This window comes from Silurus meridionalis, chromosome 12 (assembly GCF_014805685.1).
Source record: "Silurus meridionalis isolate SWU-2019-XX chromosome 12, ASM1480568v1, whole genome shotgun sequence".
In the NCBI taxonomy this organism is placed as follows: domain Eukaryota; kingdom Metazoa; phylum Chordata; class Actinopteri; order Siluriformes; family Siluridae; genus Silurus; species Silurus meridionalis.
The window spans coordinates 7,764,798-7,792,102 of record NC_060895.1 but is presented as its reverse complement, the minus strand read 5'-3'; the positions used below and the strand labels follow the sequence as shown (position 1 = coordinate 7,792,102).

The window sequence follows — 27,305 nt, the reverse complement described above, 5'->3', positions numbered from 1 at the left end:
AACTATGGTCTGATTATCAACGTTAAATCAATTTTCAAAGCACAGTCTATCCACATGTAAAAAGTGCAAGTGAAAGGTATAAAAGATGGAGCCTTGGTTGAAGGTTTGATGCTAGATGCAAAGAACAGTACAACTACAAAATATTCACACTGTAGCAGGTGAACAGTTCTTAAATAAATTAAACTCGTAGTATTTCCTTTTATAGAAGATGGCAATAAACCAATATAAGATAATTAAAACTCTTTCAAGCTGTTCATTCTCATTTAAAACTTAAAATAGTCTTGTTCGGTTGGAAGAGACTTTTGAATATTATTTCCGATTATAATAAGTTTAAAATAAGTAATGTCTGAAAATACATGTAATGAGCTTATATCTGGGTCATTGCAATTTTATAATAACCAAGACTAAATAAATGTTACTGAATTCAAGATATTTTCACTTGCTAAGGAGTTGTTTTTGCATTTGTGCAATGTAGTATGATTTTTTCTGACAAATTTTATTCATTCCCAACCCTACCTTTTTGCCCACAAGGTTTGAATACATCCTGGATGGAAGACCAGTCCACTTTAGGACACAATGCACACATAGATTTGTGCAACGTACCAATTCACAGCGGGCAATTCATGTATGAGACTGTCCAAACAAACCCAAATGGACAGTGACAAAATGTTTGTATAGACTGTAAAAGCTCAGGACTAAATCTAGAACCCTGAAGCTACAAAGTGGCAACAATAAACAATGCAAAAAAGTTATTACACAAATGCACTCCTGAGAGCTCCTTTGTCAAAATTTGTTGATTTGCTGTAGCGAACAGTTTGGGGACAAAATTTAAACAGGGACATTCACTTCTATAATCTATAGTCAATGGTAAAATCATTATAATAATTAAAATGTTTGATATTAAATTCAGGATACAAAAAAGTCTGGGTGTAAACAATTTGTCCAAAAACTTTTTTCTTTATTAATGATTATGAATCATTTGTTTGCTATCTGAAACACACCCCATGCAGCCCATTAAGGGACTGATAACTAGCTCATAAATAAAATCAGCGCTGATAAAACAGGGAGAGATCATTTGTCGTTTCTTGCTCATTTGTTGTTAAGACCATTGAAAGGTAAACATTTTGCCACTTTATTTTATTGCTTATTTTGTACCTTTCACTTGCCTATTTTGTTTAATAATGTAATTAATTATATTATATATTTTTATGATCATAGTATCATTCCAGGCTGATAGTTACATCTCACAAGGTCAGTTAGACATAGTTCTCACAATGAATTAAGTATTATAAATAGGTGAAAGGTTAGTCCTGTCTAGGTGTATGTAGGTGTATTTGCATATTTGCCAAAAGGCTATTATTTGGTAGAACATTAAAAGATTACATAATATCATGTGCGTCCAACTTGATTACTACTGAATTAATACAACTGCAATAGGATTAACAGTGCACATATTAATATATACTACTTTTTGATAATATCTATTTACCTATCCTTTTGACAACTGGATTATATGTACAGTATAGGGCAAATGGTTTAAATTGACATATTTAGGTTCATTTTTGTTGTGTATTAGTGGATATTGTTGCTTCCTGGGGAATTAACTTTGACCCAGAAACCTCAGGAACTTTGCGAATAAACAGACATTATTGACTTGTTTTGGGAAAAGTAAACAGAATTCTGGTCAGTTGTTTCTCTTAGTTGTGTGTGTACACACACCCACATATATATAATATATTAGATAGATATATTTATTTTTTAAGATATTTTACAATTCACAAGTTGATGAATTATCCATTAAAAACAAAAGACTTACTAGGCAATTTACTATTTATTAATATGCATTTTCTTCATTTTTTAAATATTCATTATTAAATGTTGCACTTTTCATGAACACAAACAGGTGTTGAGAGACAGGTAAAGCACAGCTCAAATCAGTAATCGGCTTTAAAAAGCCTGTAATATGACCTGGTTGCTTTGGGTATCCGTTTTCTTTGCCCACTGGCATGTGTGACACCTAACTCCTCATGAATCATTCAGCCTGGGAGAGAAAGTGCTTCCTATTTCCCTGAGAACCATCTCAGACCACAGTACTCAACATTGCAAGATGATGTACGAAACTATCAACTGTTACTGGCCAGTCCTTCTCTGGTGGTTGTCCAGCCCAACAATGAGAATTGTTTTTGGGCTGAATGCAACACAAATACATCAGCGCCAGCCTCCTTGTCAGCCAGGTAAGGTGCATAGTGTTCTTTGCCGTGAGGCAGGGAAATATAGAAATACCTTTAGAGACAGGAAGTATTTTGTACCTTTTCTTCTTTGCTTGCATTGTCTATCTGAACATCTTTAAAGGATACCAATACTACCCTTAAGGGTAATAATGAAAATTGTAAATGTAGATGTTTTTTGTGGCTTGCATAAAGGGCACTACTGTCCTGAAGGCACTGGAACTGCAGTGCCATGCCCCAGAGGAATGTTTACACCAAGTTATTGGGCTAGAGATATCAACGACTGTATCAGCTGCCCTTCACATCATTATGCTCCTACAGAGGGTCTGCCTGCCTGTCTGCCCTGTGGCTCCCACGCACAACAGCCTCTACCTGGGCAGGATAAATGTGTATGTCTAGGAGAGGGCCAAGTCTTCCAGGTGAGCACATAGATTATAGCCATATACAGTGAGAAAAATAAGTATTTAAACACCCTGCTATTTTGCAAGGGTCCCACTTAGAAATCATGGAGGGGTCTGAAATTGTCATCATAGGTGCATGTCCACTGTGAGAGAAATAATCTAAAAAAAAAAATCCAGAAATCACAATGTATGATTTTTAAACTATTTATTTGTATGATACAGCTGCAAATAAATATTTGAACACCTGTCTATCAGCTAGAATTCTGACCCTCAAAGACCTGTTAGTCTGCCTTTAAAATGTCCACCTCCACTACATTTATTATCCTAAATTAGATGCACCTGTTTGAGGTCATTAGCTGCATAAAGACACTTGTCCACCCCATACAATCAGTAAGAATCCAACTACTAACATGGCCAAGACCAAAGAGCTGTCCAAAGACACAAGAGACAAAATTGTACACCTCCACAAGGCTGGAAAGGGCTTCGGGGAAATTGCCAAGCAGCTTGGTGAAAAAAGGTCCACTGTTGGAGCAATCATTAGAAAATGGAAGAAGCTAAACATGATTGTCAATCTCCCTCGAACTGGGGCTCCATGCAAGATCTTACCTCGTGGGGTCTCAATGATCCTAAGGAAGGTGAGAAATCAGCCCAGAACTACATGGGAGGAGCTGGTCAATGACCTGAAAAGAGCTGGGAACACCGTTTCCAAGGTTACTGTTGGTAATACACTAAGACGTCATGGTTTGAAATCATGCATGGCACGGAAGGTTCCCCTGCTTAAACCAGCACATGTCCAGGCACGTCTTAAGTTTGCCAATGACCATTCGGATGATCCAGAGGAGTCATGGGAGAAAGTCATGTGGTCAGATGAGACCAAAATAGAACTTTTGGGTCATAGTTCCACTAAACATGTTTGGAGAAAGAAGAATGATGAGTACCATCCCAAGAACACCATCCCTACTGTGAAGCATGGAGGTGGTAGCATCATGCTTTGGGGGTGTTTTTCTGCACATGGGACAGGGCGACTGCACTGCATTAAGGAGAGGATGACCGGGGCCATGTATCACGAGATTTTGGGAACAACCTCCTTCCCTCAGTTAGAGCATTGAAGATGGGTTGAGGCTGGGTCTTCCGACATGACAATGACCCAAAGCACACAGCCAGGATAACCAAGGAGTGGCTCTGTAAAAGGCATATCAAGGTTCTGGCATGGCCTAGCCAGTCTTCAGACCTAAACCCAATAGAGAATCTTTGGAGGGAGCTCAAACTCTGTGTTTCTTAGCGACAGGCCAGAAACCTGACTGATCTAGAGAAGATCTGTGTGGAGGAGTCGGCCAAAATCCCTCCTGCAGTGTGTGCAAACCTGGTGAGAAACTACAGGAAACGTTTGACCTCTGTAATTGCAAACAAAGGCTACTGTAGCAAATATTAACATTGACTTTCTCAGGTGTTCAAATACTTATTTGCAGCTGTATCATACAAATAAATAGTTTAAAAATCATATATTGTGATTTCTGGATTTTTTTTTTAGATTATGTCTCTCACAGTGGACATGCAACTACGATGACAATTTCAGACCCCTCCATGATTTTTAAGTGGGAGAACTTGCAAAATAGCAGGGTGTTCAAATACTTATTTTCCTCACTGTATATTTATTACTTTTTATTTTATATATATATATATATATATATATATATATATATATATATATATATATATATATATATATATATATGCAGTTTGTAAGGCAGTATAGATTTACTGTCCTCTAAAAATAACTCAACAGCATACAGCCATTATTGACTGGCAACAAAAGGGAGTACACCCTAATTAAACATGTAAAAACTGTGTCCAAAGTGTAAATATTCTGTGCGAGGACCATTGCTATCCAGCAATGCCTTAATCCTCCTGGGCATGGAATTCACCATTGCTGCACAGGTTGTTGCTGGGATCCTCTTTGACTTCTCCATAATGACATCATAAGCTGCTGGATGCTGGATGCTTCGCCACCTTCCGCTTGAAGATGCCCCACAGGTGATTTATAGGGTTTAGGTCTGGAGATATACTTAGCCACTCAATCACTTCCACTTTCAGCTTCCACAGCAAGGCAGTTGTCATTTTGGTCGCGTGTTAGGGGTTGCTTATATGTTGGGAGGGCATCATGTTCTGCTTCAGAATGTCACAGTACATATTGGAATCCATGGTTCCCTCAATGAACTGCAGCTCCCCAGGACCAGCAGAACTCATGCAGCCCCAGACCATGATGCTACCACCACCATGCTGGCAAGACACAATTTTACTGGTACTCCTCATCAGGGCCTCACCACACATGCTGGACACCATCTGAGCTAATCTTATTCTCATCAGACCACAGTACATGGTTCGAGTAATTCATGCTCTTGGACAGGTTTTATTTCATCAAACTGTTTGCAGGCTTTCTCTTGAGCCAGCTTCAGAAGAACCTTCCTTCTGAGATCATGGCCATGCAAACCACTCGTTGTAGTGTTTGGCATACGGTCAGTATGAGAATATTGTACTCAAAGCATGACATTTTAAATGCTCTAATACAAGATACACAAATTTGTATGGTCCTGTCAAGCAGACAAAAACATGAACATGATGAATAAGACATGTGGCTTTTCATGGTTAAATGACATACAACTGTAATCACTTTAAGTGTACTCACTTTTGTTACCAGTAATTTAGACAATAATGGCTGTATGTTAAGTTATTTTTAGAAGACAGTAAATCTGCACTACTATACAAGCTGCACATTGACTTCTCTAAAATATATCCAAGTTTCAGTTCAATAGTATTTTGCATTAAATAGATATACTAAAATGGTTGCTGAAATGTGAGTGGTGTACCCACGTTTGTGAACTACTGTATAAATGTAACAGATCAACAGTATCCAGTAATATAATCTGCAGACTTTATCTAAAACAGCTGCTCATGTTTCATCCTAGAAGTGGTTATCTTACACCTTTCTCTTCTCAACCTTTCTCAACCACCAGAAAAACAAGCTCATGAAGAATTTGCTGTCAGACAAACAATGGGATGAGGTTTTCATTATATGATCTATGTTTTCTTTATGCAGGCCAGTGATGGGCAGTGCCACTGTGCTTTGGGGTACCACTCTACACAAAGAGGGGATGCCTGTGAGCTAAAGATATATGAGATCTGCAAACATGGACAAGCACGGAACCAATATGGCAAGTGTCTGGATCACAGGCAGTGGAAAGACTTTTGTTCTTATGAGGTTGGTAAAAGAAGCAACTTTGTACAGCCACATAATCTTATCACTAACAACCCCTTGAGAACTGTTGCCATATGTTATGAATTGGTTCATAGGAGATTATCCGATAACTCAAACCACAGTTATTATTTCACAAACTTTATTAAAAAATATAAATGGCTGTGATGCTATTGTAACACAGCATCATGTGTTTCCTCCATGGCCGTAACCATAACATTCACTATATATTCACTACACTACTACTATATTTTTGTTCAACCAGGTGAATTCAATCTTCTTTCATTGCTCAATTGTTATGGGGATATTTATTTATTTCCCTTTATATATTGCACCAGGCTGTGAAAATACTGTTTCCCTTCAGGAACTTGAGCTGCAACAACAACGCTTTGGGATAGCCAAAGATGGTAAGATGGTAAAATAAGAAAAATCCTTCAGTCTTTACGTTTCTCCTTGCCTCCACTTTATCACGGGGAGAATACACACTGTCTGTGAGTCCCTTGTTTGGGGGGCGGAGCATGCTTGGTCTCTCCCTGGCGCTGCATCATACCTTAAGGCCCAGGTGATGCCCACCAAACCCCTTCAGACCTCCTCAGCTTTGGTGGGCAAATTGTATACTGCAGTCTTGCAGGCATACCGTGCTGACCTGCTTAAGGAGCTGGACGAGAGAGTATAGCTTAAGAAAGACGACATCCTATAGTTGCGTCGTGCCACAGACCTGTCTCTTTGGGTCCCTAAGGAGACCACTAGGGCTATTGGCCGATCTTAGGCAGCCCTGGTGGCTGTCGCTGGTTGTTGACAATCTCTGATCTTAGTGACAGAGCTTTTCTCCTGGATGCCCCTGTCATGCTAACTGGCCTGTTTGGCATTGCTGTCAATGCTGTCATTGACAATTTCCAGGAGGCCAAAAGGCAGTTGGTGGCCTTCCAGCAGTTCCTCCCTCACCTTGTGAGGTCCAGAGACAGAACATTGCCACTTGCACTTCCCCCACTAGAGACTCTAGGCAGCACTTCAAGTTGAAGCCCAATGAAGTGAAGTATCTGAGCACAGTCATCTTTAATAAAAAGGCTTCAACAAAAAAGTCCTCATCATTCAGGACCTCTGATGGGCCCCTTTGGGGAGGCTCGGAACCAGAGGGTTTGATCAAGGTCACACGGCGAGCCTTACAGGCCTTAGACATGTGGAAGGAACCTTCCACATGTCAAGGGATCTTCCTGTGGGCCCAAGGGAAACTGCTCTCACTGAGGGCAGTATACATCTCAGGGTACCTAAACCAGGGAGCAGATGGTTTGAGGCAAGGGCCAAGGCTCCGTGGACCTGTTTGTGACTTGAGAGACCACGCACTGTCCCCTCTGGTTTTCCCTTACTTAACCAGCTCCTCTTGGACTGGATGCCATGGTGCAGACGTGGCCAAGGCTGCCCTTCTCAAACAACCTCCCTGTTGTCTGAGATTCCTCTCAGACTCTCACAACTCCAGCTGGGGGTGAAATAAAGTGCCCCATCCCTGGGAGATTCCTCTCAGATGATATCTTCTCTCTCAGGCAGGGGGCACTCTATTTCACCCCTGACTGGAGTTGTGGAGGCCCCTGAGGGGGCACAGCCTTTAGCGTCTGGTCTCTCAGCGGAGGTTGTAGAGACCAGTCTCTAGTCCAGAGGGGCTGGTATACCACGAAATGCCACCTGTTCACTATATGGTGTCAGAAACATCAGTTAGATTCAGTTAACTGCTCTTTTGGTCCAGTGCTAGAATTCCTTCAAGAACAGTTTGCCAAATAGTTGTCCCCCTCCACTCTACAGGTATATGTATCTGCTATTGTGGCATGTCTTGCTGAGCGATCACGGAAAAAACCTGTTAGTGACATGTTTCCTCCATGGTATCCAGAGGCCTCAGCCTCCGGTACGACCTGGAGTGCTTTTGTGGGATCTGGACATGGTTCTGGAGGCCCTGTCCGAGCCTCCCTTTGACCCCTTGCACAAGGTGCCCTTGAGGTTTCTTGCAGTCAAGACTGCTTTTCTTCTCTGAAGAAGACCTTCAGGCCCTTTTCATGGCCCCCTCTCTTCTGTAGTTTACCCAAGGCAAGACCAGTGCCTTTCTCTACCAAAGGCCGATGTAAGTTTCAGAGGGCCTTCAATGGCCAGTCATGCTTCAGGCATTCTATTATCCTTTTTGGGACCCCAAACAGGAGAAGCTTAATCGCGTCTATAATGCGTCCACAGAACTGTCCTGTGGAGGAGGTTTGACCAGTCATTTGTCTGCTACGGTCCGTATAAGAGGGAACCTCCTGCAGACAAGCAGACCTAAAGCAGGGGAATTGTGGATGCTATCTCCTCTTTTTATAAGTCCTCTGGTCTCCCAGCACCTTTCAGGGTCAGGGCTCACTCGACCCGAAGTGTGGCAGCCTCTAAAGTCTTTTCCTCTGGGGTTTCTCTCCAGAACATTTGGAACACTGCAGGCTGTTCAACCCCTCTGACCTTCATTAGGTCTTACAGCCTTGACCTTAATGCCACTCCCGGCCCCTCAGTCTTTTGACCCAGCTGTGCCCATCCACACTAGGCAGGGATTTGTCAGTCTGGTGGTATTGTACTCTCGTTCCCAAAGAATTGTTGATGCAGCTTGAGTTCATGAAGGGGAATGTCTCAACGTCTCGGTGCTACACTTCCTGCATCCCTGTGAGAGCTTCCTTCCCTCCCCGAAGCTAGCGCTGTGTCCACCGCATATGCTTATATAGCTTCCTGGTCGCTACATCACCCCACCGGTGACGTCATACCCTTCCATTGGGCAGATTACACACGTGGTTCAAAGTGTGGTCATGCAGGGGCATTCCCAAAGCATTGTTGATGCAGCATCTTGTTCCCTCGGGGAACCAGGGTTACAAATGTAACCTAGAGACGTTACCACATAAGAAGTGCTGATCTTATACTAAAACTGAACTGGATTGAATGAATGATAATTCACAGCATGGCTGTACTGTATATTATTCTGTTGATTAAAATATTTGTTTGCCAACCTTTACTAATATTTATTACAGAATTTTTAATTACTACTGAAACAAAGAAAGCAATGGCTTCAGTAGAAAACAAAACACAGAGTAACATATATTAATAGAAAGGCCTATACTTTTAGTAAGATCATCATTGCTTGAGATTAAGGTGGAAATGTGTTTTTATTGATTTTTTTCTACCACCTACAAACTTCTGTTCTGAACATACCCGACCTGAGAGTCAATGAACCATTAGGAAAACATTACACTTCTTTCCATGAATCTTGTCACATATACACTAGGAAATTTGACATAACCTGCAATGAGTTGACAATGAATGTGAGCCGAAACAATTATGTGATATAAGTCTAGTGCACTGCTTTGTCACCTTCTTCATCAACACTTCCCCAGGTGTGTGCATCTCCACAGCTGTTTGAAGGCTATGATGCCTCTTTGGGTCTGTGTGCCTGCAAAAGTCTGAGTGATTCAGGAAGAAGTGAGTGCTCAGGATGGTGTGGAGATAAAAGAACACCTGTGTTGCAGTTGCTATGCAGTTCTGCTGCACTTCAGCTTCTTTACACTGAAACAGACAGACAGGTACAACATGCTATCCTAACCCAATGATTCTCCTTTTTAGTTTTATTTCTTAGAGGGCTGAATCCCCCTTAAATAGGGGTTTAAATACTGTGTGATCCCTATGTCTATGGACAAACGAATACATAAAGCATTGTCAGCATGGTGTTTTATCTACATTTTAGGTTCAGAATTCTTAAATAGAGTTGTGCCCGGGACATTTTGTTCTAATCCTTGTTCATGGTAATTATTAAATATTTCTGTTCGATTTATTTCCCAAGATATAAAAAAGTCTCTGACCATGCAATAACTAAGGCTGTTACTACAGTCTTTTTTAATACTTCAACTATGAAATAGTGTTTACAATTTGGTCTTGGTTTGGCTTGCTAGCTTGAGTTCTTTTGTGTAAAATTTATGAATGTAAAATCATCCTGCTTGCATTACTTTTTTGTGTCCAGAAATATATATGTCTGACAAGTTTTCAAAAATCTTCTAAAAAAACAAGTTTTACCGACAGTTCAGTGTCAAACAGTATCTTTGACATTGTGTGGTGTATGGCCCCATGGGCCATGTTGATCTTGTTTAAGCAAACAAGCCTACAGTTTAACTTTGATCTCTATATCTTTGAGTGACTTAGGTAAGTGCATCAGGAAGTGCACTTTTATCTGTCCTCAAACATTGGGAGTCCAGAGCAAGGCTGAGGTGTGAGCGACATCACGGGTTCTCCAGGCCTGTGTACACAATACAGACAAGAGGTGAGTAACCACAGCCAAAGGCAGGGTGTTTAAAGAATTTGCAACCAGTTCTGTAATGCTGAATTGCCTTGCTACAGAAAGTGGTTTCTACGGGTTCGTCAACACTATCCCAGCAGACGTACGGATGCTGGTCTTGGAAGTTGGTCAAGTGACCAACAGCTTAGCTGAGATCTTGAACAGACAGAGCATGGGTAAGGTAATACTAAAAGGTAGACTGCCTTGTATACTGACTATGACAGGTAGTTTCAAACTCAATTATCTTACAAGGAAACCATACATACATGGATACAGAATCCTTTTGGTCAATGGGTTCCGCTCCAAGAAAAGCCAGGAATAGGGATGCTACTCAAGTGATGAACCCAATAGCATGCTTGCATCTGGAGGATATTATTTTATTCTCTGTGACCAGGCACCACTATCCACAGTATGACATGTGAGTAAGAAAGCTTATCTTTAGACAATTACTCCCTCCGTGACTTGAACTAAAATGTATGTCTTGTTGTTTGCAGAGATAACTTATTCAACACAAATGCTGCTTTCGACTGGGGAGTGTTTAGAATATTAAAGCAGGAGCTAGCTATGGCACGATCAACAAACTTCTTCTTTTCTGTTAGCTTCAGTGAGCCTGGTGTGTATGTCCTCAAGCTGAGTAGCAATCAACACAAGCATATGGTATTGTCCCCATTTGAATCGTTACATGCATCCAGAATTTTTCTATTTGCTATTCATAAGATGCCAATGTAAAAGTCTTTCTGTAGTATGTAAAGGTTTTGCCTGCTGGAGGAGATTGCTATGACATCGGACCGTTTTTTCCTGCTGATCCACATCACATGATTCGAATGGGGATAGCCCTTCAACGCCAGCTCCTGCTGAGACCTGATTGGTGGGTGATTGGAGGACTCTTGGCTGGAGCTACAGTTGTGCTCTGCATGTGTCTTGTAGTACTGGTCAGTCTTGTGCTAATAATATAAGCGCCAATATTATAACCATGGGTCACTGAGTAAAAATGTTTAGGAAATGTTGACTTTGCATTTTCAACACACAGATCTTGTTCAGGGAGTACGGTTGGCCAGAAAAGCAGCATTCTCAGGCCAGGTATCGGGAGCTACAGCTCAAGTACAACATGGATGACTATTCATCGAAAGGTTCCAGGGTCATAGCACTGAAAAAGACACACCGAAGCCTACAGATAGGAATGACTGAGGACCCAGTACTCAGAGGTAAAAGTTTACTGCATGTAAGCATTCCTTTTGTACCACTGTTTTAAACTATCTTAGCTAGCACTGAAAAAAGGCTGGAAGTTGTCCATGGTGCCATATTGCACAACAATCTATGTTGAAAACTGGCAGTAATTTGAACTATTGCGTCTCATGTGCCCTTGCAAAACAACATACAGTATGCGGTGTGATGTAAGAATTAGCACACAGAATTGGCAATCATTCTTGCAGTATTTACAAACAAATCACAATGTGAACAGCTGGTTTTTGCATTCAACATCATTATCATTCTTTACCTTTATCAAGGTGTTTATACAAAAATTAGAAAGTTTCTAACTAGGGAATGATCATATCCCATAACACTGATACCTAGTCTGGCTGTTTGAGTGACCATTTCATTATACATTTAATTGAGTTCACTGCACAATGTTTAATTAAATACCTAAACCACATATGCTGTAAAGCAGTGGTTCCCATTCACCGGGACACACAGAAAGAATACATATATTACATCATTTCCATTTTATTTATTATCTGATTCTGAACGATGTTTTATTTTGGAAAATTACCGGATTCTCTATATCTGTCTATGACTTACTCTTGATTCATGTCAAGATCCTTGCCTTGGCCAAATGTCTTACGCTTCTTGAAGGGGCTGCTCCAGCTGCTAACACATAATACATTACCGCTAAATTGAAACCCCCAAGCTAGCAAAAGGAACAAAAAAGAACACAGTGGATTCACGTTTATTTTTGTATTTAGAAAATATCAGTTTTTATGCCGGTCGTATCATTTTATTTTGTTGTATTTATCCGCCACACCTTAAAGGCCGGTCCGTCAAAATATTGTATGACATTAAACCGGTCCGTGGCGCAAAAAATGTTGGGAACCGCTGCTGTAAAGAGATGAGGACCAAAGTATGGCAGGATTTATAAAATATTGTTCTGGAAGATTGTATTAGCTGCATAGTGAGGTTCGATCTATGGATGTCAATGCTCTTACACTGATCAGGCATAACTTTATTGCCACCGATCAGGCATAACATTATAACCACCTGCCTAATATTGTGTTGGTTCCCCTTTTGCTGCCAAACAGTTTTGACCCATCAAACATTATTCACATTAACTTCTTCAGCAATTTTAGCTACAGTAGCTGGTCTGTTGGATCGGACCACACAGGCCAGCCTACCCTCCCCATTGTGTCTATTATATTTCTCCCACTAACAGGTTCCATGATGAAGAGATAATCGGTGTTATTCACTTCACCTGTCATAATGTTATAATGTAATAATGTTTGAATAGTCAGTATATACTGCTCATATCACAGCTATGGCTGAAACTTCAGATGAGTTCTGGGACTACGAGGAGCAGGTAAACCTGGAAGCTTTCAGTTCCGGTACATTCTATGACATCTTGCTGAAGCACAGTGTGTCTGTCACAACCCGGCTTGGGCAGCTCAAGGAAGAGGTAAATTTTCAATATTTTCCTCAGTTTACATGGACTTGATCCTAAACTAGCCTAAAATAAACACATTTTAAATAAACAATTAGATCATAAAAACATTCTCTCTTTTTGGTGTTGACTAAAGTGGGTGGGTGGAGTGGGCTAATCACCTACTCAATTACTTAATTCCCTGGAGAAAGCTGCACAATAAATAAGGAAAAATATCTATGTCTTTAGGTGAAGCAGCTTTATCAAGGGGTGCTGGAAAAGGTGCAGGGGCTTCAACCTGGCTGGGGGGCAGTGGTGGTTGGAAGCAAGCTGGAGTGCTTGCAGAAGCAAGTGGAGCAAGAGATAGCACGCAGAAAAGCTCTGGGCACTCAGCTTTCCCAACTGCTGGACAGCCAACTTCAGATCTTGCGGAATGAGTCCCAGTCCCAGCAAGCCATGCACAAGACTTTCTCAGCACTACTCAGAGAATGCTTTTGGTTGATGAAGATGTTTTCTGACAACCAGGCTTCTCTCTGGAACAAACACATACAACAATGGTATGTTTTTTGCATGCACATGCATTGACAATAATTTCACAGTATTTAATACAGTGCATGGTGTATATATTTTTACACAGGCTAAACCAAACCAAAGCTTTAGTAATACTGGTAAATATCATACATTCATCTATATGTTAATCATCTGTAAATGCAAGGCTCACCTTGTTTTTATTTCATTGACACTCACAAAACAAAAAAAATAAATAACATTCAAATCGGCCACTGTCGGTACCTTCAACCAGACAACACTGAACTCCTTATTTATACAAAAGAGATAGTTATAAATCACTCTATATAAGAATGCCTGCCAAATGCCTTAAATGCAAATGTAAAAAGATCTAAAACAGCAAAATGAGGAAAAAACAGCAAAAGAAATAGAATTTCTTACACTTGGAAGCTATTTTGACTCATAGATTTAAAAACTTTCTTTTGGCTTCTGCCATTAGGGGTCACCACAGCGGATCATCTGCATGTTTGATTTGGCACATGTTTTTACACTGGATGCCCTTTCTAACGCAACCCCCCATTTATCCGGGCTTGGGACCCATACTAAGGCTTGGGCAACCCAAATGGATGGGGTTGGTTCCCTGACCGGGGCTCGAACCCGGGCCGCAGCGGTGAGAGCGCCCCTAACCACTAGACCACATAGATTTACCATTCAAATATTATAAAGTAGCCTTACCACCTGAAAAGGCCAGAATCTGGAGAAAAATAACAGAAAAGTAGAGTTAGTACAAAATAAGCGAGTTAAAAGAGATGATTTTATGTAACCTGAAAAAAAGAGTTGTGAGAGATATGTTATTGTTTTAAGTGTCTCAGCTTTTTGTGCACTAATGTGTAAACAACTTATACACCAGCTTTCATGTGGATTGGTCAAACAACTCTTATACTAGTCTTATAGATTAGTTTCGTAAATGCAGTATGTGGCCAATGCCAGCTGAGTCTTTGTAGTGCATCAGCTTACTGTTTCCATATTCAGAGCCTAACCACTCCTTCTTTTATATCGTGCCTCCATTGTATCTTAGCGGTATTTCTTTGATTAATCAGATTTTCCCCAAGTTTTATTTAATTTATAACAATAATAAGTAACAACAGGGTTGTGTTTTTTAATAAGACTTACAAAATAGTGGTTCTTAACAGTGTATGTAATCTATTTAAGTTTGATTTGAAGCTGATTGATTTGAAGGTTACATTAATGAGTAATATATATATATATATACACACAGTGCCCTCCACAATTATTGGCACCCCTGTTTAAGATGTGGTCGTGGACTTCTAAAATTCTCCTTTTTTAAAACAACATAGAACCCAAATGCAAAAAAAGAGAAAAATCCAACCTTTCATTTAAGTACATAACTTTGGTGGTAAAAAAAATCATACATTTAGAAGAAAAAAAAAACTTGAAATCATGTGTCCCACAATTATTGGCACCCCTAACAATTCCTCTGAAAAATTTAATTGTTTTTTTTTTTATATATTTTCTGTAGTTGCTAAGGTTGGTCAGGGTATCTAGGGACTTTTAATTAGTAATTCATGATTTCCTGTTTCCTGGGGTATAAATATGACGTGACACAGAGGCCTAATTCTCTTACCCATTTGTCAACATGGCAAAGACAAGAGAACACACCATTCAAGTAAGGCAGATGTGTGTCGACCTTCATAAGTCAGGCAATGGCTACAAGAAAATAGCCACCGCCTTAACTTGCCGGTATCTACAGTCAGAGGAATCATTAAGAAGTTTAAAACAACTGGAACAGTGACAAACAAGGCTGGAAGAGGTCCCAAGTTTATCTTGCCACAACGCACAGTGAGGAGGATGGTAAGAGAAGTAAAAAAATTTCCCAAGCTCACCGTCACAGAATTGCATCAAAGAGTGGCATCTTGGGGTCACAGAGTCTCCAAAACAACCATCAGACGCCTCTACATGCCAACAAGCTGTTTGGGAGGCATGCAAGGAAAAAGCCTTTTCTCCTTTGTCTGGAGTTTGCTAAGCGGTACTGGGACTTCAACTGGGATCGTGTGCTTTGGTCAGATGAGACTAAGATTGAGCTTTTGGCAACAAACACTCTAAGTGGGTCTGGCGAAACAAAAGATGAGTATGCCGAAAAGCACCTCATGCCCACCGTGAAGTATGGTGGAGGATCTGTGATGCTGTGGGCCTGTTTCTCTTCCAAAGGCCCTGGGAACCTTGTTAGGGTGCATGGCATTATGAACGCTTTGAAGTACCAGGATATTTTAAATAAAAACCTGATGGCCTCTGCCAGAAAGCTGAAGATGGGTCGTCATTGGGTCTTTCAGCAGGATAATGATCCAAAACATGTGGCAAAATCTACACAAAAGTGGTTCAGCAGTCACAAACTCAAGGTCCTCCCATGGCCATCTCAGTCCCCAGACCTCAACCCAATCGAAAACCTGTGGGGCGAGCTAAAGAGAAGAGTGCATAAGAGAGGACCCAGGACACTGGATGATCTAGAAAGATTGTGCAAAGAAGAATGGTCAAAAATCCCTCTCTCTGTGTTCTCCAATCTTGTGAAATGTTATAGGAGGAGATTAAGTGCTGTCTTGTTGGCAAAAGGAGGTTGTACAAAGTATTAACATCAGGGGTGCCAATAATTGTGGCACACATGATTTCAAGTTTTTTTTTTTTTCTAAATGTGTGATTTTTTTTTACCAGCAAAGTAATGTACTTAAATAAAAGGTTGGATTTTTCTCTTTTTTTGCATTTGGGTTCTATGTTGTTTTAAAAAAAAGGAGAATTTTTTGAAGTCCACGACCACATCTTAAACAGGGGTGCCAATAATTGTGGAGGGCACTGTATATATATATAACACAAACATAGAAGCACTTATAGTATAAGAAAGTTTTTCTGTGCTATCTGGATTCCTGGCTTTCCTAGATTGTAAACGTTCTTGAAATATTACCAACACAAGCCACTCATGTTTTCATTTTAATTTGTCTTTTAGCTATCAGGCCTGAGCAGGCTGATTGGCCACATTGAGGTGATAAAATAGGTTTTTATTAGCCTGCCAGTTAGTTTAGTCAGCTGGTTGAGTGATGTCTTGCTGTGAATTGTGGAACAATCTATCAAGCAATTATCGATGTATTTAACAAAGCAATCCATCAAAGTGTGCAAATGGATGCCTTGAAGTTTTCTTAAATAAAAACATGCATAAGAGTCAAAATGTTTGTTCAAAAGCACTTAAAGCAGATAAAAAAAATTGATTTAGCTTCAGTTGATCCTCTTAGTTATTGGCTCATACTCTCAAGTGGGTATTTTATTATTAAACTAATTTACCTGTAAATTACAAGTTTTATGTAAATCATGATTATATTTAGGGTATGATAGATCTATTTTTTTTTTCTTAGTACAAACCTTAAACTAAACTGCACTTTAACTAAAGCGTAACCATTAACATGCACTTGAAAAAACTGAATGCCATATTTTTTGAATTTCGATTTCAGAAGATTTCTCGATAGATCATAAATTTGATCACTTACACAACACAACTACATCTAACAGATTCCTACTTATATTTTTTGCATTAAGTTCATATTTTATGTCCAAAAAGTTTTATATAAAAATATTATATATAGAAGAATAGAATGGCCTTTATTTGTCACATATACATTACAGCACAGTAAAATTTCACATATGCCAGCTTGTTTAGAAGCTGGGGTCAGAGCGCAGGGTCAGCCAGATACGGCGCCTGTGGAGCACAGAGGGTTAAGGGCCTTGCTCAAGGGCCCAAGAATGGCAGCTTAGCGATACCGGGGCTTGAACCCCCGACCTTCCGATTATTAACCCATGTATTAATCATGTAATATAAGTTTTGACCATCAGTAACCCTCATTTATTACAAATACCTCAATAATAAATCAATAAAAATGTATTTTCTAAATATATATTTTGCCATTTATACAGTAGCAATGAAAATGCGATTTATCCATCTAATTGCTTCCTTTTTATATAAAAATAGCCTTTTACCTGAAAGCCATGAATTCTTGGATTAATCAAGTACTGGATTTTAGGTTTTCTTCTTAAGACCACACAAGAGCAAAATAAAGGGGAATGGCATTTCTCTGTCTTGAGTTGAGTTCAATTGACTCAATTGACATTGCACTTGCATTACACTTACAATACTGTAGTATGTAGTGTCATTCAAAGAAATTCCTTTAGATATCTTTTGGCAGATTTTTTTAACAAATGGAATCTTTGTATGGCCTGTCTATTGCAGTATTAAATAACCACCATCTCTCTTTCAGATACAGTTTGTTGAGATCGCTGTAACAGTGCTGATAAATGTTCATTGGCAATCCAATGAACCGTGTGTTAAGCAGAATTAAATATCCTGAACATTGAACTACAAAAAGTCATTTAATTTCAGAAAATGATGGGTCATGCATGCTTGATTATATCGCTTTTCATTATCAGTGGGAAGTATAGCTTTTGCTTTTTTGCTTGGCTATAAGAAGGAACTTTGAACTTAAGTGCGCACAGACACGAGTACACTCTTTCCTCCTGGGCTGCCAAAGGTCTGAATAAGTGTCTTCTCTTTAAAGCATGAAGAGGAATTAATCCCCTTTTCTTAAATGTTTTAATAGACTGAAGATTGCCTGTAAAACAGGGACTAAAGTTGTATTAAAGCACCTTTGCTCCCTCTAAAATTGAGTCTGATGGATTTTTCCATTCCATACCAACCTTGATATTGATCTGTTGGGTTCACTTTGGCATGACTATTAGGAAAGAAAGGGGGAAATAGAAGAATTTTGAGAAGAGCCTGGAGAGCTGGAGGTACATGCTGCAGAGAAGGGGAATGAAAGTCAGTAGGAGTAAGACAGAGTACATGTGTGTGAATGAGAGGGGGGGCAGTGGAGTGGTGTGGTTGCAGGGAGAAGAGGTTTTCGTTGGGAGTGACAACAATGGACAGGATTAGAAACGAGTTTATTAGAGGGACAGTGCATGAAGGACGTTTTGGAGACAAAGTGAGGGAGGCACGATTGAGATGGTTTGAACATGTGCAGGGGAGGGACATAAGGTATATCGGTAGGAGAATGCTGAGGATGGAGCCACCAGGAGGGAGGAAAAGAGGAAGGCCCAAAAGCAGGTTTATGGATGTGGTGAGGGAAGACATGCAGGTAGTTGGTTTGAAAGAGGCAGATGTAGAGGACAGAGGAGTATGGAGATGGATGATCCGCTGTGGCGACCTGTAATGGGAGCAGCCGAAATAGGAAGAAGAAATGGGATTTCATCAAAAGCATTATCCTGTACACACCATGACCCTATCTAAAATATTCTTACTAATTGTTTTGCCTTTATTTCATTTTTTGTTTTTGTTTAATGGATATCTTATCCAAATTGTTTTATTTTAAAGCATGCACAAATCAAGATGCTATTATAAGACATTAATGTCTAGACATAAACTAGACATTTATTAAATCAACATATTTTTTATTTTTCAAAAGAAAAGCTTTATAATCCCAAAGTCAAGAATTATTGAATTAATCAAATATAATTCTTCTTTTCATTATTTTTAATGTGTTTCCTGCCATTGCGATTGAATTAATACTCATATTGTGCTGTGCAGTGTTATGGACAGAGTGAATGTGCTGGCTGAGGAGATGACTGAGCTGGTCTCGGAGGAGGCTCAAAGGCAGGGTTGCTGGGTCGTGCTCAAACAGGCGACTGGAGCACGCCTATTGTGTCCCACTTCTGGATCGGTTCTCACCAGGGATGACATTATCGGTGAGTTATTGCACTTTTCCAACACACAGGATATGTCCAAGGTCCATGCCCTACATAGGAAGCTATGATTACATGCCTCTTCACCCCCCAGATTATTGACCTAAAAGAGTTAGTTTTATATGCCCTTTTTGCTGTATTGCATCATGAGCATACACCTGTGTTCATTTTAAATCTAACGCACACACCAGTATGACAAACAGCATATATCTGTCAATTTAAAATTCACCTGCAATTCAAATACACGGTTGTACAATAAATAATCAAATTATATATATATATATATATGGCCTCTGAATTTAGCCATTCTTACAGCTAGAATTTCAGATTAGATCAGTCCTGCTGTCATGATCACAAAGGATCTGCTGAGAAGATTTCACAATAAGTTGTTAGGAGGAAAAAAGTTAGACAAGGTTATAAAAAGATCAGCTAAGCTTTGAACCTTTCTAGGACAACTGCAGAGTCCATTATAACAAAGTGGGAAAAAAATAGGGCACAAACCAGACATTAAAATGCTCAGGTCAAACTGAGTGCTGAGGCAAGGAAGGCAATAGTCTCACAGAATTCTTCATAGAAGTGTCCAGTGGTCCAGCTTAAGTTATAGAGCTTGTTGAAACAGGAAAATCCATGGAAACCTCAACTATATCAGCTCTTTAATGATTTTGGCATCTATGGGAAAGTGGCCAGAAGAATTCAATGGCCATTTTAGAAAAAAAGTGCTTCTAGGGGAAAAAATTATTGTGGTTCGAGCCATTTGTTCTTAAACCAAAGTTTTGGTAACGCTATGCAGAAGTGGAAAGCTTGTTGCCATCACAATCAAAATGAATGAAGCACATTGTTCAGCAGAACTTGTTCCATTCAGCCCCACATCTGCATGTAGGGCAAAATGACACATTTCAAAAGAACAATGGGACAAAGCACAGGGTAAAATCTAGATAGGAAAAAACTTGAAAATAAACTTTTGCAAATGGCAAATCAAAGCCCAATTGAAAATCTGTGGCATAAACTGAAAAATATTGCTCACTGAAAAATATTGCTCACTCAATTCAGTGTAAGTGTTGAAGATAATGGGCACTGAGGAATAAAAGAAAATTCCACAAATGTACAAAGGTCATAAAAGGTCAAATCAGTATTTTCCAGAAAATAGAATGAGATGGTGAACACATAGCATTGAAAGAGTTTTTTTTATTTATTTCTCATTTTCATATAGGGATCTAAAAACTTCAAAAGGAGCAGGAAAAAAAATGACTTTCGCTATGTTTCATAAGCTGCTACATTAGAGAAAAATGGGAAATAATCACTAGGGGATGAAAACGTCTTAAAAGAACTGTATGCAGCTATAGCTCTTACATTATATAGTGTGTGGAGTCTTTTTCTTTTATTCATTAGCCATTTAAGTAAATGCCCATGTCTACCAATCATATGTTGCATTGATCAGTCACAAATTTCAACAAGCTATTATTTTATTATCTAAAGATCAGACGAATTTTTCAGTCAATCACTGAGTATCCCAAATGACGTTGAGATTTGACAGGCTTGAGCACAATCATTTTTGCAATGTATGTACTTTTCCTGTCCCTACAGTGTGTTAATTGATATCCATCAATATTTTACAGGTATATCATGCAGTGAGAATGAATGCCATTACAAAAGCAAGAAATACAATGAGCACAATTCAACACTTCTCCTTTCACTGCAGCCACAGCTGCACTGCCTGCATACATCTGGCAGATGCATCAATGTTAACCTCATAAAATGAGGCTTTAAGTTTTGTAAGACCAGTGATCTACAATATAATTATTGATGACTAATTGGTGACTCAATGACAGATTGGTTGATGGCATTTGTGATTAACAATCAAGAGCTATACCAGAGCTATACTTTCAGTTAACCAATACCCCAATTGCATACCCTTAACCGTCTATGATTGTCCGAAGCATTTAATCTCTGCTTAGAGTCTGTCATTGGTTCTCCAGACTGCAGTCCTACATAATTGCCATGATTTGTGTAGAATCTGGTAAATGAACTTCTCCACCTAGTAGTAGTTGAATGTATGAGAAAAACCTCAGTATTGTGCATGTAGGAAATCATCTGAAGTTTTGACTGAAAAATATTGTATGGTAAATAGTAACATCTGGTATAAAATTCAACCAATACAGCACCTGATGGATCTGTCAGAGCTTGCGATACTGTCCGCGTGGACCCCTGCACAGGCCTCATCCATCCAGTCCCGAATGCTCACATGCTCCTAGCTAGTGGCCACAGCATGCCTGTGCCGTCTGATTTTTTCCTGCATCCTCAGACTGGCCGGGTACTCCCTGTGGCTGGGAATGTAGGGTTTGACCCCTCCAGCTCCACCCTTGTCTACACAGCCGATGCTTATGTGGGTGAGTTGAGGCTCCTGCTATCTTGCTTATATTTATTCAATATTTAGCATACTACAATTAAGTCTTGATGATTGCATTTTAAATAGTACAGCAGTTTTCAAGGCAAGCCGTTGAATGGATCATTTGTTACAGGTCCAGTTGGAAAATGGGAGTCTCCAGTGTTTCCCTTTATTCCCTACCCTTCAACTCATCATTCAGAGCTGCTAGGACCATCCAAATTGAGAAGCCTCCAGACAGGCCAGAAGCTTGTGTTTGGGGGATCCATGGGTGACTATGAAACTGGCATACTTGTCCCAATCCTGGCAGTCACCATTCACCCCCAAACAGGAATGATGTACCCGGTTGGTGGTGTTTATAAGTGCCCTGTGACACGACTCTGGCGGCCCATTCAGATCGGTTGTCCAATGTTGGATCCTCGTACAGGCAATGTGGTGCTCACCACAGGTGTTAGCCTGGACTCACATACAGGTCAGTCCATGTGTTAATAGTTCCTTATAATTTCTTTAAAGAAAAAATTACAATTGCAATTATAAGTATCATGTAACATATTTCTTGGGAAACAACTGCCTGCAAGAGAACAGTAATAATTGCAGTAGTTTACTTTAACTGTAAAATATCAATCTATTTTATGAATATTTTAAAGTTTTGTAACAGACATAACACATGTCTAAGTTGACTTTGATGCTTGGACCTATAAATCGAATAACCATGATTACCACAAAGTCATTACCTTATTATTCTAATCCAAAGACAATAAACAATTTTTCAGATCACATCTCTCTACTATTAAAAAATAATTGACACCCAGATTCAACATAATACAAGATGAATAAGCATTTTGATAATGCCACAAGACTGCAAAATACTAGCATCCTTTCAAGAAGTGCAGTTCATTAAATATTTGGATATTTGTGTCTCAGGTTGATGGGGTACTTGACATTTAAATCTGTTTTGCAGGTACAGTGCTTCCAGTAGGAGGTCTTCTCCTGGGTGAATCCTTCATTGAGCCCCTGAGTGGCAGGCTGGTGCGTGTTGGTGGAGGGAGCATCCGGGGCGGAAAAGTGGTACCACATGCAGGGGGTTTCCAGGCTCTAGTGGATAGCCAAACTCTTGGTGCACGGGTGCGGGTGGTGGAGCTGATACGGACCTACTGTGATGAATGGAAATCTGGGAGTATGGAGCTTCACAATGAGATTAGCAGAGTGAAGATAGCTGCATCAGAATTGGAACAGGCATGGAGGAACAGTCAGCACTGCATGCTTCAGATAATAAGCTGTCTGGAGGCTCAACAGGAGTGGGCCTGGTGGGTGGCTGAAGATGGGGGCTGTCTAGGTGAGTGTGTGCACTCATGTGCTAAGATGTGAATAAGCACCTAAAAATGCACATTAATTCAATTTTAAGCTTAATGGTAGCAAATGAAAATTACTTACTCTTAATATACTGCAAGACAAAGTTAATGTTTAGCTTAGTTATCTGGAACTTCAGTATTTATCTTTATTTTGCTATTCTGACAGTTATAAAAATAATCACCTAACGTTTATTCAAATAGACAGAAATTTGATCTAGCTAGCCACTGTGTTCCATTATGAGCTCTAGGCATTTCACAAGCCTCACACTCTCACTAGTTAAGTCTTATCCATTTCCAGAATTTTCATGCTATTTAACATTATAAATAAATAATATAAATGTACAATTATAAGGAACAAACATATATATTTGTGTATTACGCCTTTATCTCTGTAAAGCTGCTTTGGGACAATGATCATTGCTGAAAGCTTTATACAAATAAAAATTAATTGAATTGCTAATCAGCAAGCAGCAATTTTACTGGTAAAGCTTGCGATTTTATATATAACATGCTAATGTTGGTTGCATTTTTGCTGATTTAAATTTTTTTTCTAGCAGGTAAGATTTTCATTCTGTTACTGACTTAATTTGTTTTCCTCTAACCAGTGTTATCAATGACTCTTGTAGGTAAGATCAGTCCCCCCGGCAGTGACTTATCGCTGCCGGCTCTACCAGGAATGGAATATCCAGACCCTGGAGGTTCTGGCTTATCAGTTCCTGTTCTCGGAGAAGAGCTGGATTGGATGTCAGGGTGTATGGTGCCTCTTGCTGGAACCATGGAAGATGCAGATGGCAAGGGTCAGCCATAGTTTACACATTTCTCATAGTACAACCCTGTCGTTTTCTTCTTTTTGGTCACCTCTTGGTCACCTCTTCTCTCAGTCTGGCTTCCACTACTCTTTCCCATAACCTCATGATGTGACTGATCAACTTTATTCCCCTGCAGTTACGGCACTTCAGCACATCTCCCTTGTCCTATAAGATCGGTAACAGCACACTCCTTCTCCATTCCTCAGGCATCCTCTCACCTTCGAATCTTCCATCTTATTGAACAACCTGGTTAAAATCTCCACTGCCATCTCTACTAAACATCTCCTATGTCATCTGGTCCAACCGACTTCCACTCTTCATTCTCTTAATAGCTGCTCTCACTTCCTCCTTACTAATCCTATCCACTTCCTGCTTCGCCATCTCCACACGATCCAACCTCCTCTTTCTCTCATTTTCCTTGTTCATCAGCTGCTCAAAATACTCCCTCCATCTTCTCAACACACTCTACTCATTAGTCAACACGTTTCCATCTTTATCCTTTATTGCTCTAACTTGCAGCACATCCTTCCCAGCTCAGTCCCTCTGCCTGGCCAATCGGTATAAATCCTTTTCTCCTTCCTTACTGTCCAACTTCTAATACAGCTTCTCATATGCCTTTTCCTTGGCTTTCGCCACATCCCTCTTTACCTGCTGTCACATCTCCTTGTACTCCTGCCTACTTTTCTCATCTCTCTGTCGATCCCAATTCTGTTTTGCCAACCTCTTTCTCCTTATGCTCTCCTGCACTTCCTCATTCCACCACCGCGTCTCTTTGTCTTCCTTTCTATTTCCAGATGTCACACCAAGTACCTTCCTAGCTCTCTCCCTTATCACTTCTGCAGAGTTGCCCAATGATCCAGCACCTCTTCACCACCACAGAGCCCCTGTATGACCTCTTCCCTGAATCTCACCCTACAGTCTTCCTCCTTCAGTTTCCACCATCTTATTCATCTTTCAGTCCTCAATCTTCTCCTCTTCTTCTTCACCTCCAAAACCACCCTACAGACCACCATCCGATGCTGTCTAGCTACACTGTCCCCTGCCAACACTTTACAGTCTCCAATCTCCTTCAGGTTGCATCTCCTGCATAGAACATAGTCCACTTGTGTGCACCTTCCTCCACTCTTATACGTCACCCTATGATCCTCCTTCTTGTTAAAATAAGTGTTCACCACTGCCATTTCCATCCTTTTAGCAAAATCTACCACCATCTGCCCTTCCACATTCCTTTCCTTAAGGCCATATATATATATATATATATATATATATATATACACTTTTGCACTCCTATAATGTGTTTACTGTATGTACATATATATATACAGGGAGTGCAGAATTATTAGGCAAATGAGTATTTTGACCACATCATCCTCGTTATGCATGTTGTCTTACTCCAAGCTGTATAGGCTGGAAAGCCTACTACCAATTAAGCATATTAGGTGATGTGCATCTCTGTAATGAGAAGGGGTGTGGTCTAATGACATCAACACCCTATATCAGGTGTGCATAATTATTAGGCAACTTCCTTTCCTTTGGCAAAATGGGTCAAAAGAAGGACTTGACAGGCTCAGAAAAGTCAAAAATAGTGAGATATATTGCAGAGGGATGCAGCAGTCTTAAAATAGCCAAGCTTCTGAAGCGTGATCATCGAACAATCAAGCGTTTCATTCAAAATAGTCGACAGGGTCGCAAGAAGCGTGTGGAAAAACCAAGGCGCAAAATAACTGCCCGTGAACTGAGAAAAGTCAAGCGTGCAGCTGCCAAGATGCCACTTGCCACCAGTTTGGCCATATTTCAGAGCTGCAACATCACTGGAGTGCCCAAAAGCACAAGGTGTGCAATACTCAGAGACATGGCCAAGGTAAGAAAGGCAGAAAGTCGACCACCACTGAACAAGACACACAAGCTGAAACGTCAAGACTGGGCCAAGAAATATCTCAAGACTGATTTTTCTAAGGTTTTATGGACTGATGAAATGAGAGTGAGTCTTGATGGGCCAGATGGATGGGCCCGTGGCTGGATTGGTAAAGGGCAGAGAGCTCCAGTCCGACTCAGGCGCCAGCAAGGTGGAGGTGGAGTACTGGTTTGGGCTGGTATCATCAAAGATGAGCTTGTGGGGCCTTTTCGGGTTGAGGATGGAGTCAAGCTGAACTCCCAGTCCTACTGCCAGTTTCTGGAAGACACCTTCTTCAAGCAGTGGTACAGGAAGAAGTCTGCATCCTTCAAGAAAAACATGATTTTCATGCAGGACAATGCTCCATCACACACGTCCAAGTACTCCACAGCGTGGCTGGCAAGAAAGGGTATAAAAGAAGAAAATCTAATGATATGGCCTCCTTGTTCACCTGATCTGAACCCCATTGAGAACCTGTGGTCCATCATCAAATGTGCGATTTACAAGGAGGGAAAACAGTACACCTCTGAACAGTGTCTGGGAGGTTGTGGTTGCTGCTGCACGCAATGTTGATGGTGAACAGATCAAAACACTGACAGAATCCATGGATGGCAGGCTTTTGAGTGTCCTTGCAAAGAAAGGTGGCTATATTGGTCACTGATTTGTTTTGTTTGGTTTTGAATGTCAGAAATGTATATTTGTGAATGTTGAGATGTTATATTGGTTTCACTGGTAAAATAAATAATTGAAATGGGTATGAATTTGTTTTTGTTGTTGCCTAATAATTATGCACAGTAATAGTCACCTGCACACACAGATATCCCCTAAAATAGCTAAAACTAAAACTACTTCCAAAAATATTCAGCTTTGATATTAATGAGTTTTTGTGTTCATTGAGAACATGGTTGTTGTTCAAATTAAATCCTCAAATAAAATTAATCCTCAAAATACAACTTGCCTAATAATTCTGCACTCCTGTATATATATATATATTAGATTAGATTTATGTATTTATATACATTGCTCTATTGCTCTTTGCACTTTTGGCTAGATGCTAATAGGATTTCATTGGCCCTGTACTCTGCACAATGACAATAAAGTAAAATCTAATCTAATCTAATTTAATCTAATCTAATCTAATCTATGAAGCAAGCTAAGCTTTTTAAATATGTAATTAGCAAAATAGGATCACTAATAACAGTTCGTATCTGAGATAAAATATTGCAAAAACAAAATATCTTTTCTACAGTAATTGCCTGTATCATTCTTTTGTTTCAATGGTTTGCAGTAAAAGTGAATTTGCACATGACCATGTTACCAAATCTGACATTTAACAGCAAGTTCATGCATGCAGAAGTTGGCAGATATTCTTTCCTATATTGCATGAGCAGTTCAAAATGATGTGGTCAGCTGGCTTCATGTGATGCCTGATGGGGGGGAATTGGACATTGGACTAAATACGGGAGAAAATTGTTGACAGATGGCTTAGAATTCACCCTTGAATTCACCCTTTTTTCATCCATGAAGCCTGCTAATGTCAGAGTGCTGTGTCTCATTCAGGTCTATAGATAGAATGATGTGACCTGCATTCTCATCATGAACACAAATGCGTCCAGGCCTGGTTCCTATCTGCTTTGGGGTACAGACTGTAGACCCTGTGACTGGGGTTGTGGCTCCGGTAGTAGGCGCTCGGCTAGACGTGTGGAAGAGGACTGTAGTCCCAGTGACT

General features: G+C 40.0%; 1 protein-coding gene across 1 annotated transcript; it reads left to right on the top strand.

Annotated features, from left to right (window-relative positions):
- The first annotated feature begins 1,984 nt into the window (after positions 1-1,984).
- On the top strand, positions 1,985-27,214 carry LOC124394495. The gene is made up of 18 exons (XM_046862760.1): positions 1,985-2,234; positions 2,424-2,647; positions 5,727-5,888; positions 9,275-9,460; positions 10,074-10,191; positions 10,269-10,382; positions 10,459-10,624; positions 10,701-10,863; positions 10,950-11,138; positions 11,237-11,411; positions 12,735-12,874; positions 13,088-13,395; positions 18,984-19,141; positions 21,298-21,525; positions 21,658-21,993; positions 22,483-22,857; positions 23,500-23,670; positions 27,137-27,214. The coding sequence occupies exons 1-18, from the start codon at positions 2,108-2,110 to the stop codon at positions 27,142-27,144; spliced, it is 3,348 nt and encodes a 1,115-aa protein (XP_046718716.1). The 5' UTR covers positions 1,985-2,107; the 3' UTR covers positions 27,145-27,214.
- Positions 27,215-27,305: the final 91 nt, after the last annotated feature.

Excerpts from the sequence above, each read along its gene's own strand:
- LOC124394495 (XM_046862760.1), top strand. The coding sequence starts at position 2,108 with ATGATGTACGAAACTATCAACTGTTACTGGCCAGTCCTTCTCTGGTGG. Across the intron at positions 10,192-10,268 it reads GTACACAATACAGACAAGAG|AAAGTGGTTTCTACGGGTTC; the intron begins GTGAGTAACCAC and ends GCCTTGCTACAG. Across the intron at positions 10,625-10,700 it reads CACTATCCACAGTATGACAT|AGATAACTTATTCAACACAA; the intron begins GTGAGTAAGAAA and ends TGTTGTTTGCAG.